Source organism: Rhincodon typus, chromosome 29 (assembly GCF_021869965.1).
Source record: "Rhincodon typus isolate 14 chromosome 29, sRhiTyp1.1, whole genome shotgun sequence".
NCBI classification, from domain to species: Eukaryota; Metazoa; Chordata; class Chondrichthyes; order Orectolobiformes; family Rhincodontidae; genus Rhincodon; species Rhincodon typus.
The window spans coordinates 35,396,955-35,413,582 of record NC_063360.1 but is presented as its reverse complement, the minus strand read 5'-3'; the positions used below and the strand labels follow the sequence as shown (position 1 = coordinate 35,413,582).

Below are 16,628 nucleotides of genomic sequence, written 5' to 3'. Positions count from 1 at the left end.
CAAAGTACACATTTTGTGTTTCTAACAGGAGCTACAGATGATTATCTCTTTCCTTTCATCCTAGGTGAGTCAAGGCAAATTGTGTGGTCGCCCAAATGTTTCTGGATGAGTATCTGCTAGTTTATGATGCACGTAACTATTAATGTGCAAATCAGCCAGCAGCATTCCCCCTAATTCTGAACTGATAATGCATCAAACAAAAACAGACATTCTGTAAGACCAAAAGAGTTTAATACAGTATATACAGTGGTATTCAGAGTGTGGTATGGTCGCATGGCTTGCCCATTCCCAGTCAGTTCATGCCTCCAAAGATCACGTGAAGCTCAATAAGTCAATGATTTCCGTCCCTTGAGCATCCTGCGCAGTATCACCTCGATGCCACCCCGGGTGCTGATACGCTTCTTCCAGCCATGAGTACGTATCCTCTTGATGGTCTTTGGCTGGTACTCAGTGCCACGTTTCTTCGTCCGGACCTGCCCCTGGCTCCAAGGGAAAAGCCGGGAGCTCAGGCCACCAGCTTCCGGCTGCCTTGCTGATGGGTCCAGGGTCAGGAGGCCACTGGGCCGTGACAGGAGGGAGCTGCAGAACTTGCACAGACTGGAGCTCGATGGTACAACAGGGGCCAAAAACTGCACTGGCCCCCACCTGCAGGAAGCAACAAAGGCCACAGAGGTTACATGAGTGAGTCTCAATTTAAACATTTCAGATTTATTCTGAACAAAACATATGCCCTGAGTTTTTCTTATCATTCTTTTAATGCCATGCTAATGAACTAATTTGGCAAAGGATGTTGATAAACAAAAACAAAGTTGCTGGAAAAACTCAGCAGGTCTGGTAGCATCTGGTAGAAGGAGAAAACAGAGTTAACGTTTCGGGTCTGGTGACCCTTCCTCAGAACTGATGGTGGCTGGGAAAAAGTCAGCTTATATGCAGAAAATAGGGAGGTGGGTGGGGTAGGGAGTAAATGATAGGATAGAACCCAAAGAGAGAGAAAGACAGTTGGACAGACAAAGGAGTTGCTAACGATCAGGCTGGGAGGGTGAGTAGTTGTTAATGGGGACTGTTAATGACTAACAACGGGGGGCGTGTAGTGGCAGGCTAATGTGGTGACAAGGCCTGGTGTGTGGGGTGGGGGGCTGGGACATGGGAGCGTTTAGGCCCTAAAATTATTGAACTCAATATTCAGTCCAGAGGGCTGTAGGGTCCCCAAGCGGAAAATCAGGTGTTGTTCCTCCAGCTTGCGTTGGGCTTCACTGGAACATTGTAGCAAGCCAGAGACAGAGATGCTGGCCAGGGAGCAAGGTGGTGCATTGAAGTGGCAGGCAACAGGTAGTTCAGGGTCTTTTTTGCGAGCAGAACACACATGTTCTGCGAAGCAGTCGCCAAGTCTACGCTTCGTTTCCCCAGTGTAGAGGAGACCACATTGTGAGCAGCAAATGCAGTAGACTAGATTCTTGGAAGAGCAGGTGAAGTGTTGCTTCACCTGAAAGGTATGTTTGGGCCCTTGGATTCTGGGGAGGGAGGAGGTAAATGTGCAGGTGTTGCACCTTCGTCGGTTACAGGGGAAGGTGCCGTAGGGCTGTGGGGAGGTGTTGGGGGTGATGAAAGTGTGCAGGGTGTTCCGGAGGGAACGGTCCCTGCGGAAGGCGGACAAGGGAGGGGAGGGGAATATGTGTCTGGTGCTGGCATCTTGCTGGAGGTGGCGGAAATGGCGTCTGATGATCTTCTGGATGTGGATGCTGGTGGGATGGTAGTTGAGGATAAGGGGAACCCTATCGCTGTTGCGGGAGGGAACAGAAGGGGTGAGGGCGGAAGTACGGGAGATGGGTCGGACCCGGTTGAGGGCCCTGCCGACAAAGGAGCTGGGGAATCCTCGGTTGAGGAAGAAGGTGGACATTTCGGAGGCTCCCTTGTCAAAGTTGGCCTCATCTGAACAAAGGCGATGGAGACGGAGGAACCGAGAGAATGGGATGGAGTCTTTACAGGAAGTGGGGTGTGAGGATGTATAGTCCAGGTAGCTGTGGGAGTCAGTGGGTTTGTAATGGATATTAGTGGCCAGTCTATCCCCAGAAATGGAAACAGAAATGTCGAGGAAGGGAAGGGGGGAGTCAGAGATAGACGAGGTGAAAGTGAGGGCAGGGTGGAAATTGGAGGCGAAATTGATGAAGTTTTCCAATTCCAGACGAGAGAGGGAAGCAGCACCGATGATATCATCGATGTATCGGAGAAAGGAAAAGAAAAGAAACTGATAAACAGTTGGCCAGGAAATAAATTAGGAGAACTTAAGTTAGAGAAAAGAGATAGAGTTAACAGGGATCTACATCAGTCTCCATCTGTGAATCATACACTTCTCTCCACATCACACTGTGATAAATGCTATTTCAAATTCTATGTCCATAAAGGAAGCTATGTAAACTTAAGAGTCATGGAAACATACAGCATGGAAACAGACCCTTCGGTCCAACTTGTCTATACCAATTAGATATTGTAAATCAATCTAGTCCCATTTGTCAGCATTTGGCCCATAGCCCTCTAAACCCTTCCACTCACATACCCATCCAGATGCCTTTTAAATGTCTTAATTGTACCTGCCTCCACCACTTCTTCTGGCAGCTCACTCCATACACACACCACCCTCTGCATGAGCAAACTGCACCTTGGGTCCCTTTTATATCTTTCCTCTCTCATCTTAAACCTATACCCTCTAGTTTTGGATTCCTCTACCCTGGGGAAAAGACTTTGGCTATTCACCCTATCCATCCATGATTTTATAAACATCAATAAAGTCACCCCTCAGGGAAAATAGCCCCAGCCCATTCAGCCTCTCCCTATAGCTCAAACTCTCCAATCCTGGCAACATCCTTGTAAATCTTTTCTGAATCCTTTCAAATTTAACAACATCTTTCCTATTGCATGTCACTTTAAAATTAGAATCTCCCTCCAGTAGGGGTGCTGTATAATGTTAACAGACAGTATCCATTATGGACCCACCAAAGGCATTTATAATGCTATAAACTGGTACCAAATGTGTGCACATGTAAGATTTTTAATATGAATAAAACTATCTAGTTTTAATAGAGGCCCATGTTTTGTTCGAGTACATTGTCAGACTATTTTTAACTCTCTTGCTTTAAGTGTGTATAGGGACCATTAAAGTAATGGTGGAGCAACACTATGCATAACAGTCTTACAAATCTTGCTTAAGAGATAACAAGGTGTAGAGCTGATTACAAATCTTGCTGTTCCACTGTGGTAGCAGGCCAGTGCTACTGATTAGTTTCAGTATGAGACATGGTGAACGGTCAGGGGCTGGTAAGCATAAACAGAGAAACTGTTTCCATAGACACAGATTTGAGGGTAACCAAAGGACATGGACTTAAAATAGTCAGCAAAAGAACCAAATCATGTCAGAAGAGAAAGATGTTTCCACTAGTAGAGGAGAGCAGAACTTACAGCCATAAAAATAATATAAGCACTAATAATTCCAACAGGGAATTCAAGAAAAAAGCTTTTCACCCAAAAAAGAATAGGGAAGTAAATGAAGGCAAAAGCATATATGCATTTAAGAAGCTCGATTGGTACCCGAAGGGGAAGATAATAGAGTCAATAAACGTGGTGCTAGGAAAGCACAGCAGGTCAGACAGCATCCGAGGAGCAAGAAAGTCAATGTTTCGAGGCAAAACCCTTTGTCAGGTCCTGGCCAAGTCATCACCTATTGTCCACCCCTAACTGCCCCTGAGCAAGTGGTGGTAGCACCTTGTTGAACTGCTGTAGTCCATATAGTGACACCCACCCTGCTGCTGGATTACACTATGGGTGACATATGGGATGGTGGGAGAAAGCTTGTGGAGCATCAACAGCATGAAACAGTTGGGCCAAATGGCCTATTTCACTAAGATGGCGGCAGAGTAGGGCTTCTGAGCCCAAGAATCATCTGCTCCAGCCACTTTTCGTTTCTTCTCTCTTTGCTCATTTTTTTACTTCTCTTTTGTTTCTCATGCCTCTTGTTGAAGAGCTCGGTTCTGGCAACAGCACTGGCAAGTAGGCCCAGCCTTGTGTCGGTTGACAAGTGGGCCCAGTACGGTCTCGTGGCAGAGAGAGTTGGGTTACGACTACTTCTGCATCAATGAGGCAGTCCAGAGCCAACTCAAGTCTGTTGTGGTGGAGGCAAAGGAGGTTGCAGCGGAGGCACGTTTGGGCTCAGTACAAGACCCTGCAGCACCAGTAAGATGGGCCCGAATCAGACTCATGGCACCGGCGGCACTGGCAGAGTCAAGTTTGGGCTGGTGCAGTACCCGGCGGCATCTGCATTGGCAAGGTCCAGGTTAGTGGCAAAGCACGTGCCTGGCCACCAGGCCCATGGCGAAGCACTTAACAAGAAGGACTGTTAAAGTTGAACATTTTTTCTTTATTTTTCTGCCTGTATATTCTATGTTTTGGTTTATTTTTCTGTGTTTTAAGATGGTGCCAGTGAGAAGTAACACTATACAACACTTTTCACTGTATTTTCTAACAAAATACATGCTACAATAAATAAATCAAATATTCCTGTCCTGCAAATACTGCAGAATTCCACATCATAAGCTTTCTACAAAAAAAAAGTAATTTCATTCCCCAGCAGCCGTGCTGTTTTATCTGTCCTTCTTCTGTTGAATAATGGCACTTTCACTGCCAAAAGGCTTTCTAACTAAAAACTTGCATAGTTTGGCGCATTCAGCGATGCGTGGGCAATATAAAACCTAGCTTTGGCTACTTGCCGAGTTCAACTCCAGAATAATGGAACAAGACTGTCTCTCACTCTCTCCTGCCAGCTGGAAAGACTCAAATCCATTTGGATACAGTCAGCAGTCTAATTTATTTTTTGATTTAAAGCCCATATAGCAATCTCACTTAGAGAGAGACCAAGAGGACAGCAAAACAGGTATAATCCGTCTTTTGCTGACTCCTAATTTCATTGCTGGCAGGGTCTACAGAATACAAAATACAGTTAACATTTCAGGGACTTTTCAAAAAAGGTTTCTGTTTTTCTCTCCACAGATGCTGTTTGAGTTGTTGAGTATTTTCAGCATTTTCTGTTTTTCAAATTTCTAACTCCTGCTGTATTTTATTCCATTTCATTTCTGGAGTTTTCTGTAAAAGTTTTACCTGCCCATATTTCATCACCAGCCCCCATCGACACCCCGAAAGTTACGTGAAGCATTACTCCAGAATGTCTCACTAACTTTACATATATTAAAACTGTTTAGTGCCAGGTTTTACCATTATAAATGCCTTAGCATTTATGTATAATGGAAACTTCCTTCATGAACTATACAACATTTCCCATTCCAATTGGTACAGGTTAGTGGAAAATGGTGATTGTTATGGGGAGGAAGATGCTCTAGGCCAGTTGTTAACCTTGTAATAGGTGGTTAAGGAATGTTTTTATGCTTGGGAGGGACAAACAGTTATCATAAAATGATTATTGTACAGAAGAAGGCCATTTGATTTGTCCGATCTGCATGAGCAACTCAGCTCGATTCCCCTCACCGCTCTTCCCAGTATTGTTTCTTTTCAGATAATTACCCAATTTTCTTTCGAAAGTCACAATTGAAGCTGACTTCACCATTCACTGAGGCAGTGCATATCACCTTCTAAACACTCATTGTGTTTAAACAAAAATGCTTCATCCTCATGTCACCATTACTTCTTAAACCAATGCCTTCTGGTTTTCGACTCTTCCGTTAACAGAAACATGTTCTCCATACCTCCTTTGGCCCAATTGGAATTACAGCATGATAAGTTTACCTAGAAATGTGAAATTTGTAACAGCATGGTTACAAAACAGGGGGAGAGATGTAAGATTCTTAGATGGGAACAGAATTACATCTGTTATTTCTCTCTCTATCTTATTAACCCTCAATTTAATTTCTGGTTAGGTGTTTATCAACATAGTTTACCAAATGTGTTCATCATCACAGCATTAAAAATAAGGAAAATGCAGGACATAATTTTTGTTCAAAGACATTTGAAGTATTTAGCTTAAAATACTTTTTATTATCAGCCCTTCCAGGGACCTCTAGGGAAAATAAACACCAGCATAAGCCAGTTGGGATACAAGGTTCTGTTCCTGTCAGATCCCACCAGCGAAATGCTGACCTCTGCATGATTCTGTGCTCAATGGATGTGGCGAAATGGGTTCAGAAAGCGGTTAGTGCCCCATCAGGAGCTGTTGAACCCAACTTTGTTGTTTAAAAATAGTATAAAGTGGTTAGTCAAGCATTTGGGATCTTGGGATTTTCAAAGAGAGGCAGAGAGTAAAAAAAGTAAGGAAATTACGATGAATCTTTAATAAACACTGATTCAGCTGCAACTAGAGGGCTGCTTCCAGTTTTTGGCATCACACCTTAGGGAGGATAGGAAGGCTTTCAAAAGATTCATGTACATTGTTCCAGGAATGAGGGAATTCAGTTGTCTAAATAACTTACGAACATACAAATTAGGAACTGGAGTATGCCATTCGGCCCCTCAAGCCTGATCCACTATTCAATGAACATCAAAAAACTCAATGACCCCAGCACCATCACTCTCTAGGAAGAGAGGTCCAAGGATCTCTTGAATTGGAGGCCTCTTACTTTTAAGATGCGTCTTTCAGTTCCAGACTATTCCACACAGGGAAACATGCTTTTCAGCATCCATAAACAATCCAAAACTATATACAGCACTTTAGACGTAGCCTCCCCGATGCCATGTACAATTGCATCAAAACGTTTCCTACTTTCATAATCCATACTCCTTGCAATGAACAACAATTGCCAACAACACGCCATTTGCCTTCCTAATCACTTGGTGTAACTGCACAGCAACCTTCTGAGCCACAGAATTCTGCAGACTTCTTCCATTCAAGTCCAAAAATGTGCAGATTAGATGGATTAGCCATGGGAAATAAAGGGTTAAAGGGATAGGGTGGGGGATCTGAGCCGGATGCTCTTCGGTAGGTTGGTGTGGATTCAAGCCAAATGGCCTGCTTCCACACTGTAGGAAGTTTTGACAGGCTGCTGAGAGGCATTATGTTTGGGAAACTCTGTCTAGCCTCCTTCAGGAAGAATTAGGAAATTAGATACAGGTACAAAAAGATTACGGGTCTGTACAAAGGAGACGTGGAGAAAATGTATCCATTGGGAAAAGGGTCCTAAACCAAAATATTTGCTCAAGAAGTCATGGTGACCTGAGGATAAACCTTCTTTTACAAAGTGAATGATTGGAAGGTGGTATGTGCGATCTCAGAGAGTGGTGAAAGCAGCTTCAATTGTGGTTTCAAAAGATAATTGGAAACTTATCCAAACAGAAACAATACAAGGAAAAGAGGTGGGTGGGGTAAATGATTGTTCTAGTCGATATGTCAGGCCAAATGGCTGCCTTCTGTTCTATAACCATTTTATGATAACCGATTACCACTTCGAAGCACAAAGACAATCCTAATCACCTCTTATGTGGGCATCAAATATCTTCCTCCCAGAATGATTGCCATTTTCTACCAATCTCCCTATCACCCGCAGGAAAACCTCAGCCACTGCATCTCAGTTCAGTTAGAGAGTCCAGGCTAGCTCTTTGACTATGTGTGGCATCATATCCAACAGCATCCAATGTCCCCTGCCACCTGCAACTGTACCTTCTGTCCACCAGGGGTGGTAAGAGATGGCATGGCAGCACTCCCTATCGGTCAGTGCGGGTGAATTAGGGTGAGGAGGCTCCAGCAGTTGAATAGCTGTGGTCATTTGCTGCCCATGCCATCTATCAAAAGGCACCAGAGACAGTTTAAAAGCGGGGAGTGGCCAAGCTTTGTGGCAGTCAGAGTCTCCAAGGAGAAGGGAGGCTAGAGGCTTGGGGGCAACACCCTCACCCTCCCCCCTGCCCCACCTACCCCACTGGATGGTGGCAGACTAGGGTGGGGGCTGATCTGCTCCCTTCGGCTTTCTCTCTTTTTTTTCTTTTGCTCTTTTTCTTTCCTTTCTTGGACAGCGACGATAGCAATGCCAGGACGAGCTGGGCACAACTCCATCCAGCCCGGGGTCTTCTGGCGAGCGAGAAGCAGGTCCCGGGCTGACTCCGCCGGCCCAGTCTCACCAGCGAAGGCTGAGGCTCCGGTTCTGCACTTAGGCCCAGGCGCCTGAAGGAGCAGAAGTGGCAGTCTCGGCCCAGAGCAGCGGTCTCGGCCTGCCCTGGGGTCTTGGTCTGGCCTGGGGGTCTCATCCCGGAGCAGCAGTCTCAGACGCCTGGCGGTCTCGGCCCAGGGCGGCGGTCTCGGCTTGGCCTGGCAGTCTCGGCCCGGCCTGGCAGTCTCGGCCCGGCCTGGCGGTCTCAGCCCAGGGCAGTGATCTCAGCCCGGCCTGGCGGTCTCAGCCCAGGGCGGCGGTCTCGGCCCAGGGCGGTGATCTCAGCCCGGCCTGGCGGTCTCAGCCCAGGGTGGTGATCTCAGCCCGGCCTGGCGGTCTCGGCCCAGGGCGGCGGTCTCGGCCCAGGGCGGCGGTCTCAGCCCAGGGCGGCGGTCTCAGCCCGGCCTGGCGGTCTTGGCCCAGGGCAGCAGTCTTGGCCCGGGGCGGTGATCTCAGCCCGGCCTGGCGGTCTCGGCCCAGGGCGGTGATCTCAGCCCGGCCTGGCGGTCTTGGCCCAGGGCGGTGATCTCAGCCCGGCCTGGCGGTCTCGGCCCAGGGCGGTGATCTCAGCCCGGCCTGGCGGTCTCGGCCTGGCCTGGCGGTCTTCTTCAGCGGAGACTTCTGGCCCAGTATTCCAGTGGCTTGGCATGGCACTCTCATCCTGCCTACATCCTCAGGGTATTTTATTATTCCTTAACTGGCTTTCCCTGGGCCCAGGAGCTGAACTGTGATGACCTTTATTTTAATCATACATCCTTTTATTATTATGTATGACCTCTGTCATTGATGTAGGCGCCAAGGTAGGACAAGTTTTAAAAATTTTCACTGTATCTTTCACGTAAAAGTACGCACGATAATCAATTTCTGTTCTATTCCTCCCCCTCCCTTTGATCTTGCTCACCCTCCCTCTCCCCGCTCATCCCCCGGGTACCTGCAACCCCGAACCACCGCCCTCACGAAACTCATCCCCGCACTCGACGCTCAGGCTCCGGTTTGAGGCCTACCCTCCCACCCACCAACGCTGCGACGGTTCATTGGTCACTGCGTCCTAGCACTTTACCCAATAGCAGGTAACTTTGCAAGTTACGTTGCTGCGCAAGCGTGGACGCTAAGCATTCTGGGGGTTGTAGTTCAGTGGTGGCCACACTTAGTTGCTCTTAAAAACAAGAAAGAGTTGGAGAAACTCAGCAGGTCTGGCAACATCTGCGGAGAGAAAGCAGAAACTCAGTTCTGGGGAAGGGTCACTGGGCCTGAAAAATTAAATCTGCTTTCTGTCCACAGGTCTGTTCTGCCAGACCTGCTGAGTTTTTCCAGCTATTTCTTTTTTTTTCAGATTTCCAGCATCCACAGTACTCACTTTTTTTTCTCAAAACCAAACTAGTAACTTCATGATTGTTACAGCAGGGGAGGAGGCCGTTCAGCCTATCATGTCTGTGCTGGCTCATCTTTATGTAGCACTTTTATCATTGTAAAATGTTGCAATGTTGTTGGCTGGAGTATTATAAAAACCAAATTGAGGAACTTAAGGAGTCAGGACAGGTGACTGAAAGCTTGTTAGTTTTAAAGTACACAAGAAAATATTTGCAATTATATGGCATCTTTGTTGAGGTTAGGACATACCAAAGTACTTTACATCCAATAAATGGATTATCAGGAATTGTCATATGTAGCAGATTTGTGCACAGCAAACTTCCTTAAACAGCAATGCAATAATGACCAAATAATCAATTTTTGAGTTACAGATAAGTCACTATAGTTTGACTAGGCTGTAGGGAGTGAGGGCGATGACTTGTGGTACTCCCTTACTAGACAGGGGAAACTGGTGATGGTTTAATCTGAGGGTTACCATACCTCAGACAAGAAGATGTTGAGAAGGAGAATCCTTCAGGGTAACCTCAGCTGGTAGCACAAAATGAACTCTCACAGTTGGCATTACTCTGTTTTGTAGACCAGTCATCTATCCAACCGAGCTAATATACCAGTCTTCAACTTCATTTTCTACCTTTCCCTATAATCCTTGATTCACTTACTGATTATAAAACCAGTCTATCTCAGCCTTGAATGTACTCACTGACTCAAACTCTACAGGGCTCTGGCATTAAAAAATTCCACAGATTCATTATCAGTTGAGAGGAAGAATCCTTCTCATCTTGGTTTTTAATGGGCAACTTCCTATTTTGAGATTATGTTGTCTAGTCCTAGGCTCTCCTGCAAGGAGAAACAACCTCTTCGCATCTAACCTGTCAAGCCTCCAAATAATCTTGTATATGAGTACAATGAGTACAAGAGCAACTGTCCCCATAAGACAGTCCCTTCATATCTGGGATCAACCTAGTGACTCTGCACTACCACCAATACCAGATATATCTTTCCTTAGATAAGGGAACTAAAATTGGTCACAGTACTCTAGGTATGGTCTAACTAGTGCCTTGTGTAGTTTCAGCAAGACTTCCCTATTCATATACTCTACTCCCTTTGAAATACAGCCCAACATTCCATTTGCCTTCCTCATTGTTGCTCAAATTAAATTAAATTACCAATCAAATTAAATCACGTTATTTTCTGTGTCAACAATGCATTCTAATCCCCACTGGTACCCATAAGTTTCAGAATTAACTCAGGAGAAGCAGGTAAGAAGTTGCCTCAAAACAAAAGCAAACCGCTTGAGCCTTACTTTTCATGTATGGTGATGCCACCTGCATCTTACGAGATTAGTACCTTGTCACCTGTTACCTTTTTCCATATATAACTTACTTACATCGGACAGATGAGACACCTTAATTCTTTAATAGTATAAGATCACATGATGATGATGGTGAATTTGCATGTGTTACTATTACAATTTATAAGTTACTGTTACAGTGGCTAATGTTAAACTTTGAAAATGACAGTAATCTGTCACTATTGAATGGGACCTATTATACATACTTGCCAGAGGTAACTTTCTATTCATTTTGATGATATACAATGGCCCTCAGTCCAATTACACCAGTTGTCTGCTCCCCAATTAGGTCGAAAGTCACTCCTACACATTTCAAGGGCTTGTTCAACAATCTCTTCACAATTTTTTTCTTTCTTTTTTCATTTCACCTAAAGACACAGTTTTAAAAATAGTAAGAGTGAAGAGGTGACGGTGAAATTGCATGAGACAATAGTTGAGTCACATTTAGAATACAATATACAGTTTAGGCACCATTATACAGGACATTAAACGTTAGAAATTATGTAGAATCAGCTATTCCATATATCGGTCTTGTTCCACTGTCATAGACGATCTGAGGGCTACTCCTGCGAGGGATGGAAAAATATAGTTTGAAGAAAGACTTGAGTTTATTTTGACTTATTCATTCTCAGGATTTGGGTGTTGCAGGTAAAGCCAGCAACCATTGTCCATACGTTTTTCCACTTGTGAAGATGGTGGTAAGCTGCCTTCTTGAACAATTACAGTCTGTCTGTTTCATATTGATATACCCACAAAGCGTTAAAGAGAGACCTCAATGATTCTGACCCATGCGACAGTGACAGACCAGTGATATAGTTCCAAACCGGAATGTTTTGTGGCTTGGAAGGGAACATAAAGATGGATTTGTACTTATGTATCTGCTGCCTTTGTTCTTCTAGGTGGTAGAGATTTCAGGTCTGGAAAGTGATGTCTAAGGAGCTTTGGCAAGTTTCTGCAGTGCATCTTGTAGATGGCACAATATGGCTACTATGCATCTGCAGTAGAGACAGTGAATTCATTTGTCTTGGCTGCTATTACGTTTTTTCTAAGTGTTGTTGGAGTTCCACTTATCCAGGCAAGGGGAGAGTATTCCATCACTCTCCTGACTTGTGTATTTTAGATGCTGGAAGAGCTTTAGAGGGTGAGAGAGTGTTGCTCGCTGCAGAATCACCAGCCTCTGACCTGCTCTTGTAGTCACAGTATTTACATGGACAGGCAACTTCTGTTGGAGCAAATTACTGCTGATACCGGAATCTGTGCTGAAAACAAAAAATGCTGGAAATTACAGCGGGTCAGGCCGCATCCGTGCTCAATCATGACCCCAACCTTCCCATAGCCGGTCATTTTAACAAAGCGCCCTGCCCATATGCCCACTTGTTTGTCCTCAGCATGCCGCGGTGTTCCAGTGAATCACAGCACAAACTGGAGGAACAACATCTCATCTTCAAACTCGGCAGTTTACAGCCTTCTGGGCTCAATATTGTGTTCAACACCTTCAGATTGTGAACTCATTCCCATTTCTTTCCTTTTTTTTAGCTTTATTTGTTATATTCTCTGTCCTCTGCCCTCACGGGATGAGGGCATCACTGGCTAGGCAGCATTTATTGCCCAGAGGGCAGTTAAGAGTCAACCACATTGCTGTGAGTCTGGAGTCACAGGTAGGCCAGACCAGGTAAGGATGGCAGTTTCCTTCCCTAAAGGACATTAGTGAACCAGATGGGTTTTTCCAACAATCAACAATGGATTCATGGTCATCATACCCACTATTACATAAATGCTGCCCCCTCCACACTTCACGTCACCTCTGATAAAGTGTCATCTGGACTCAAAATGTCAGCTTGCTTTCTGTCCATGGATGCTGCCTGACCTGCTGTGATCTCCAGCACTTTTGTTTCTGGTTATAGATGATCCTCAGGATGGTGATGGTGGGGGATTTGACAATGGCAGATGAGGTTGTCAGATTCTCCCTTTACTCGAAATGGCTATTTTCTGAGGTTTGTGCGGTGTGAATGTTGCTTGCTATTTATAAGTCCAAGTCTGGACCTATATGACAATGGCCATGTAGTATTATCGCTAGTCTATTAATCTAAACCATCATCCTCAGGTAATGTTCTGGAATCCCAGGTTGAAATCTCACCATTGCAGATGATGAAACTTGAATTCAATAAAAATCTGGAATTAGGAGTCTAATGACCATGAAACCTTTGTCGATTGTTGTAAAAATCCATCTGGTTCACTAATACTCTTTGAGGAAAGATTCTGCCATCCTTACCTGGTCTGGCCTACATGTGACTCCAGACCCAAGCAACATGGATGACTCTTAATTGCCCTCTGGTAATAAATGCTGGCCCAGCTAGCAACACCCACATCCTGTAAATGAATTAAAAAGAAGTCCACATTTTGCTTCAGATGGACACAGCTGCAGTATTGCTTTATATATCTTAAGGTTTTGCAAATGAAACTGAGTCACAGAGGCTATTTCTTCTGGAGCAGAAGAGAGGCAAAGAGTGTATTTTAATTTTCAAGCATGAATAAAGAAAGATGAGTCCCCCTGGTTTTGGAATCAACGTCAATGGGTAATTGATTTTAAATTGTCACAGAGAAAGATTGGGATAGATTTCTCTACAGCGGGTTATTAGAACAACAGGTTATTAGAACATGGAATATTTTGCCATAGAGACCGATGGAAGCAGCAACCAGAATATCTTTTTAATATGAAATGGATAAATACTTGAAGCAGAGGAAGATACAAGACCACAAGGAGCCAGGAGGCAGCGGATTTGTTTTTGAAATTTCTCACAAAGTGTTGTCACAGGCAACGTTGGCTGCCTTCTGTGCTGTACAATTCTGAGGTTCATGCTGAGACAGAAGACATAGAATTTACAGCAAAGAGACAGGCCATTCAGCCCAAGTGTTTATGCTGTGCATGGGCCTTCTCCTGTTGCATTTGTTTCATCTCATCCCATCAGCACATTTATTGCTTTTCCCTCACTCATTTGTTCAGCATCCCTTTGAAGGTGTTCTGTATTGTTCTCTTCAATGACTCCACATGGCAGTACACTCTGCACTCTCTCCACTTTATGGACAACTGGATATTACATGTCTCCCATCATGTGAGTTTTCAGCCAGTGGAGGCACAGGCAGTGGGCTGGGGGAGGGTGACAATGTGAATAGGCCAAGTCCCTAGCCCACCTACTACAAAGGGTGAGCTGGTGCCAATGTTGGCAGCAAAAACAGAAATTGCTGGAGAAATTCAGCAAAGTTCAGCTTAGGAAACCTGGTTCAGCTTAGGAAATCTGATCGGCCTGGATGAGTTGGGCCGAAGGGCCTGTTTCTGCGCTGTATACCTCTATCAGTCTAGGCCTGCCACCATCTGTGGAGCGAGAAACAGAGTTCACATTCTGAGCGCAGTGTCTCTTTGTCAGGACAGTTCTGAAGAAAATGAAAAATGAAAGAACTGCGGATGCTGTAAATCAGGAACAAAAACAAAGTTGTTGGAAAAGCTCAGCAGGTTTGGCAACATCTGTGAGGGAAAAAGCAGCGTTAACATTTCGGATCCGATAACCCTTCCTCAGAACAGTTCTGAAGAAGGGTCACTGGACCCAAAAACGTTAGCTCTGCTTTCTCTCCACAGATGCTGCCAGACCTGTTGAGCCTCTCCAGCAATTGATATTTTTTTGTTTGGGTTTTCAGCATCCACAGTTCTTTGGTTTTGTTTTCCATTATTGGCAGTTTTTTCACAATATGTAAAGCAATAATTAAAGAACAAAGAACAAAGAAATTACAGCACAGGAACAGGCCCTTCGGCCCACCAAGCCTGTGCCGATCCAGATCCTCTACCTAAACCTGTCGCCGATTTTCCAAGGATCTGTATCCCACTGCTCCCTGCCCATTCATGTATCTGTCTAGATACATCTTAAATGACACTATCGTGCCCGCCTCTACCACCTCCACTGGCAACGTGTTCCAGGCACCCACCACCCTCTGCGTAAAGAACTTTCCACGCATATCTCCCTTAAACTTTTTCCCCTCACCTTGAAAAGGGTCAAACAAGCTTGTTGTGTCAAACCCTTCCCCCCTATCAAAGCTCCTGGATTTACCTGGATCCAGGCTCCAAGGAGCAGCCTTCCTGAACCCACCTGCAGCCCCTACAGCACTCAGAATGAAGGTGTGGTACTCCTGCAGCTGCTGGCTACTTTCTCTCACTGAGGGGCAGAAATCTGCCTCTGCCTCACTCTTGTTACCCACAGTGCTTTATGGCAGTGGGACAGGCTTGTTTATGGCCTGTTGACTTACTGCGAATGGCTTTGGGGATGACTTGTCTGCCGTAATTCCCTCTCCATAATTTTTTGTCCATCGTTCACAGCCTGAAGTGGGAGGAGATTGGTGAGAGGGTGGGAGGAGATTGATGGGATGTCCTTTCCCCTAAATTGGGCAAAGTATGTTAAAATCTGGTCAATGATCTTATTATGGTTTGTTAATGTCTTTGTTAAGGTTAAGGGAAACAGGTGGTGGATGTTAACTGGGTATGGGATGACAGGAGTAAGGGTGGTGCAGTGGTAGTATTCCTACCTCTGAGCCAGGAAGCCCAGGTTCAAGACCCATCTACTCCAGAGGTGTGTAATAATATCTCTGAACAGGTTGATTAGAAAAATAGGTTAATTAAAAAAAAAGAATGCGGGCCCTGGGCTCTCTTGTAGCACAGTGGTAGTGTCCCTACCCCTCGACTGGGAGTCCCAGGTTCAAGTACCACCTGCTCCAGAGCTGTGTAACAACATCTCTGACACGGTTTGATTAGAACATATAGAAATAGTTCAAATGTTTAAGTAATAACACACTTTGGGGCCCTCTTGTGACACAGTGGTAGTGTCCTTACTCTTGGACTGGGAGGCCTGCGTTCAAGTCCTACCTGCTCCAGTGGTGTGCAGTAACATCTCTGAACAATTGATTAGAAAAATAGATTGGCCAAATAAAAAACAATGACAGGAGTAAGGGCTACTTGTGGTACAGTGGTAGTATCCCCATCTCCAGAGGTGTGTAATAACATTTCTGAGCAGGTGAATTAGAAAACACACTCCAAGAGGGGTAAGACTGAGTAAGTCAATAAACTCTCCAGGAAATAAAGATGTGCTTTGAATTGTGACTCAACAACTAGTTTGGAATCTATTGGCAATGTAAACTGAGAGCCGTTGTGTGTTCTGCTCAGATCCAGGAACCCACCTTTGACTGATTATGCATAAACTCAATAACTTCTTGATCGTACACTTCAGTACAACTCCCCTAGTTACCATCTGAACCACCAAAGGACAAAGGAACAGCAAGCATTTGTTTGATTTTAACATGAATTTCTGATTAAAGTCTTAAATCTGAAGAAAATTAGAATGCCTATTCTTATTAGTTTGGTCAATTACATTCCAGACTAAAATTATTGTGTTAATGCTTAATTAATTTATTATTGGATTAGTGGACATGCAGCCTACCAGAAATGGTTTTCACTGTGTAACTATCCCTCTATGTGAGAGATTGAAAAACCAGCTTTTGTTGTACTCTGAAACTAAGTTTTTATTTGCTGAAAGCAATTATTCAAATAGAAAGTGCACTGCAATAATATATTGAGTTATTTTGACATGGGATACGTCGTCTGAAAGGATGCTGGATGGAAATTAGATATTAACTTTCAAATGAAAACTGGATAAATACTCAGAGGGAAGATATTACAGGACAATAAAACAAATACTTGCATTCCTCTAGCATCCTCAAAAACATGATAA

The 16,628-nt window shown here is 44.7% G+C and overlaps 1 protein-coding gene across 1 annotated transcript; it reads right to left on the bottom strand.

Moving 5' to 3' along the window:
* Positions 1-212: 212 nt before the first annotated feature.
* Positions 213-9,019, bottom strand: mrpl34 (mitochondrial ribosomal protein L34). The gene is made up of 2 exons (XM_048614285.1): positions 7,904-9,019; positions 213-645 (listed from the first exon to the last, which is right to left on the bottom strand). The coding sequence occupies exons 1-2, from the start codon at positions 8,230-8,232 to the stop codon at positions 324-326; spliced, it is 651 nt and encodes a 216-aa protein (XP_048470242.1). The 5' UTR covers positions 8,233-9,019; the 3' UTR covers positions 213-323.
* Between the last annotated feature and the right edge of the window lie 7,609 nt (positions 9,020-16,628).

Bases quoted from the DNA above. Each gene is read 5' to 3' on its own strand.
- mrpl34 (XM_048614285.1), bottom strand. From the start codon at position 8,232: ATGAGACCCCCAGGCCAGACCAAGACCCCAGGGCAGGCCGAGACCGCT. The intron at 646-7,903 runs GTAGGTGGGGCA...TGCTTCCTGCAG, and splicing joins GTCTGCCACCATCCAGTGGG to GTGGGGGCCAGTGCAGTTTT.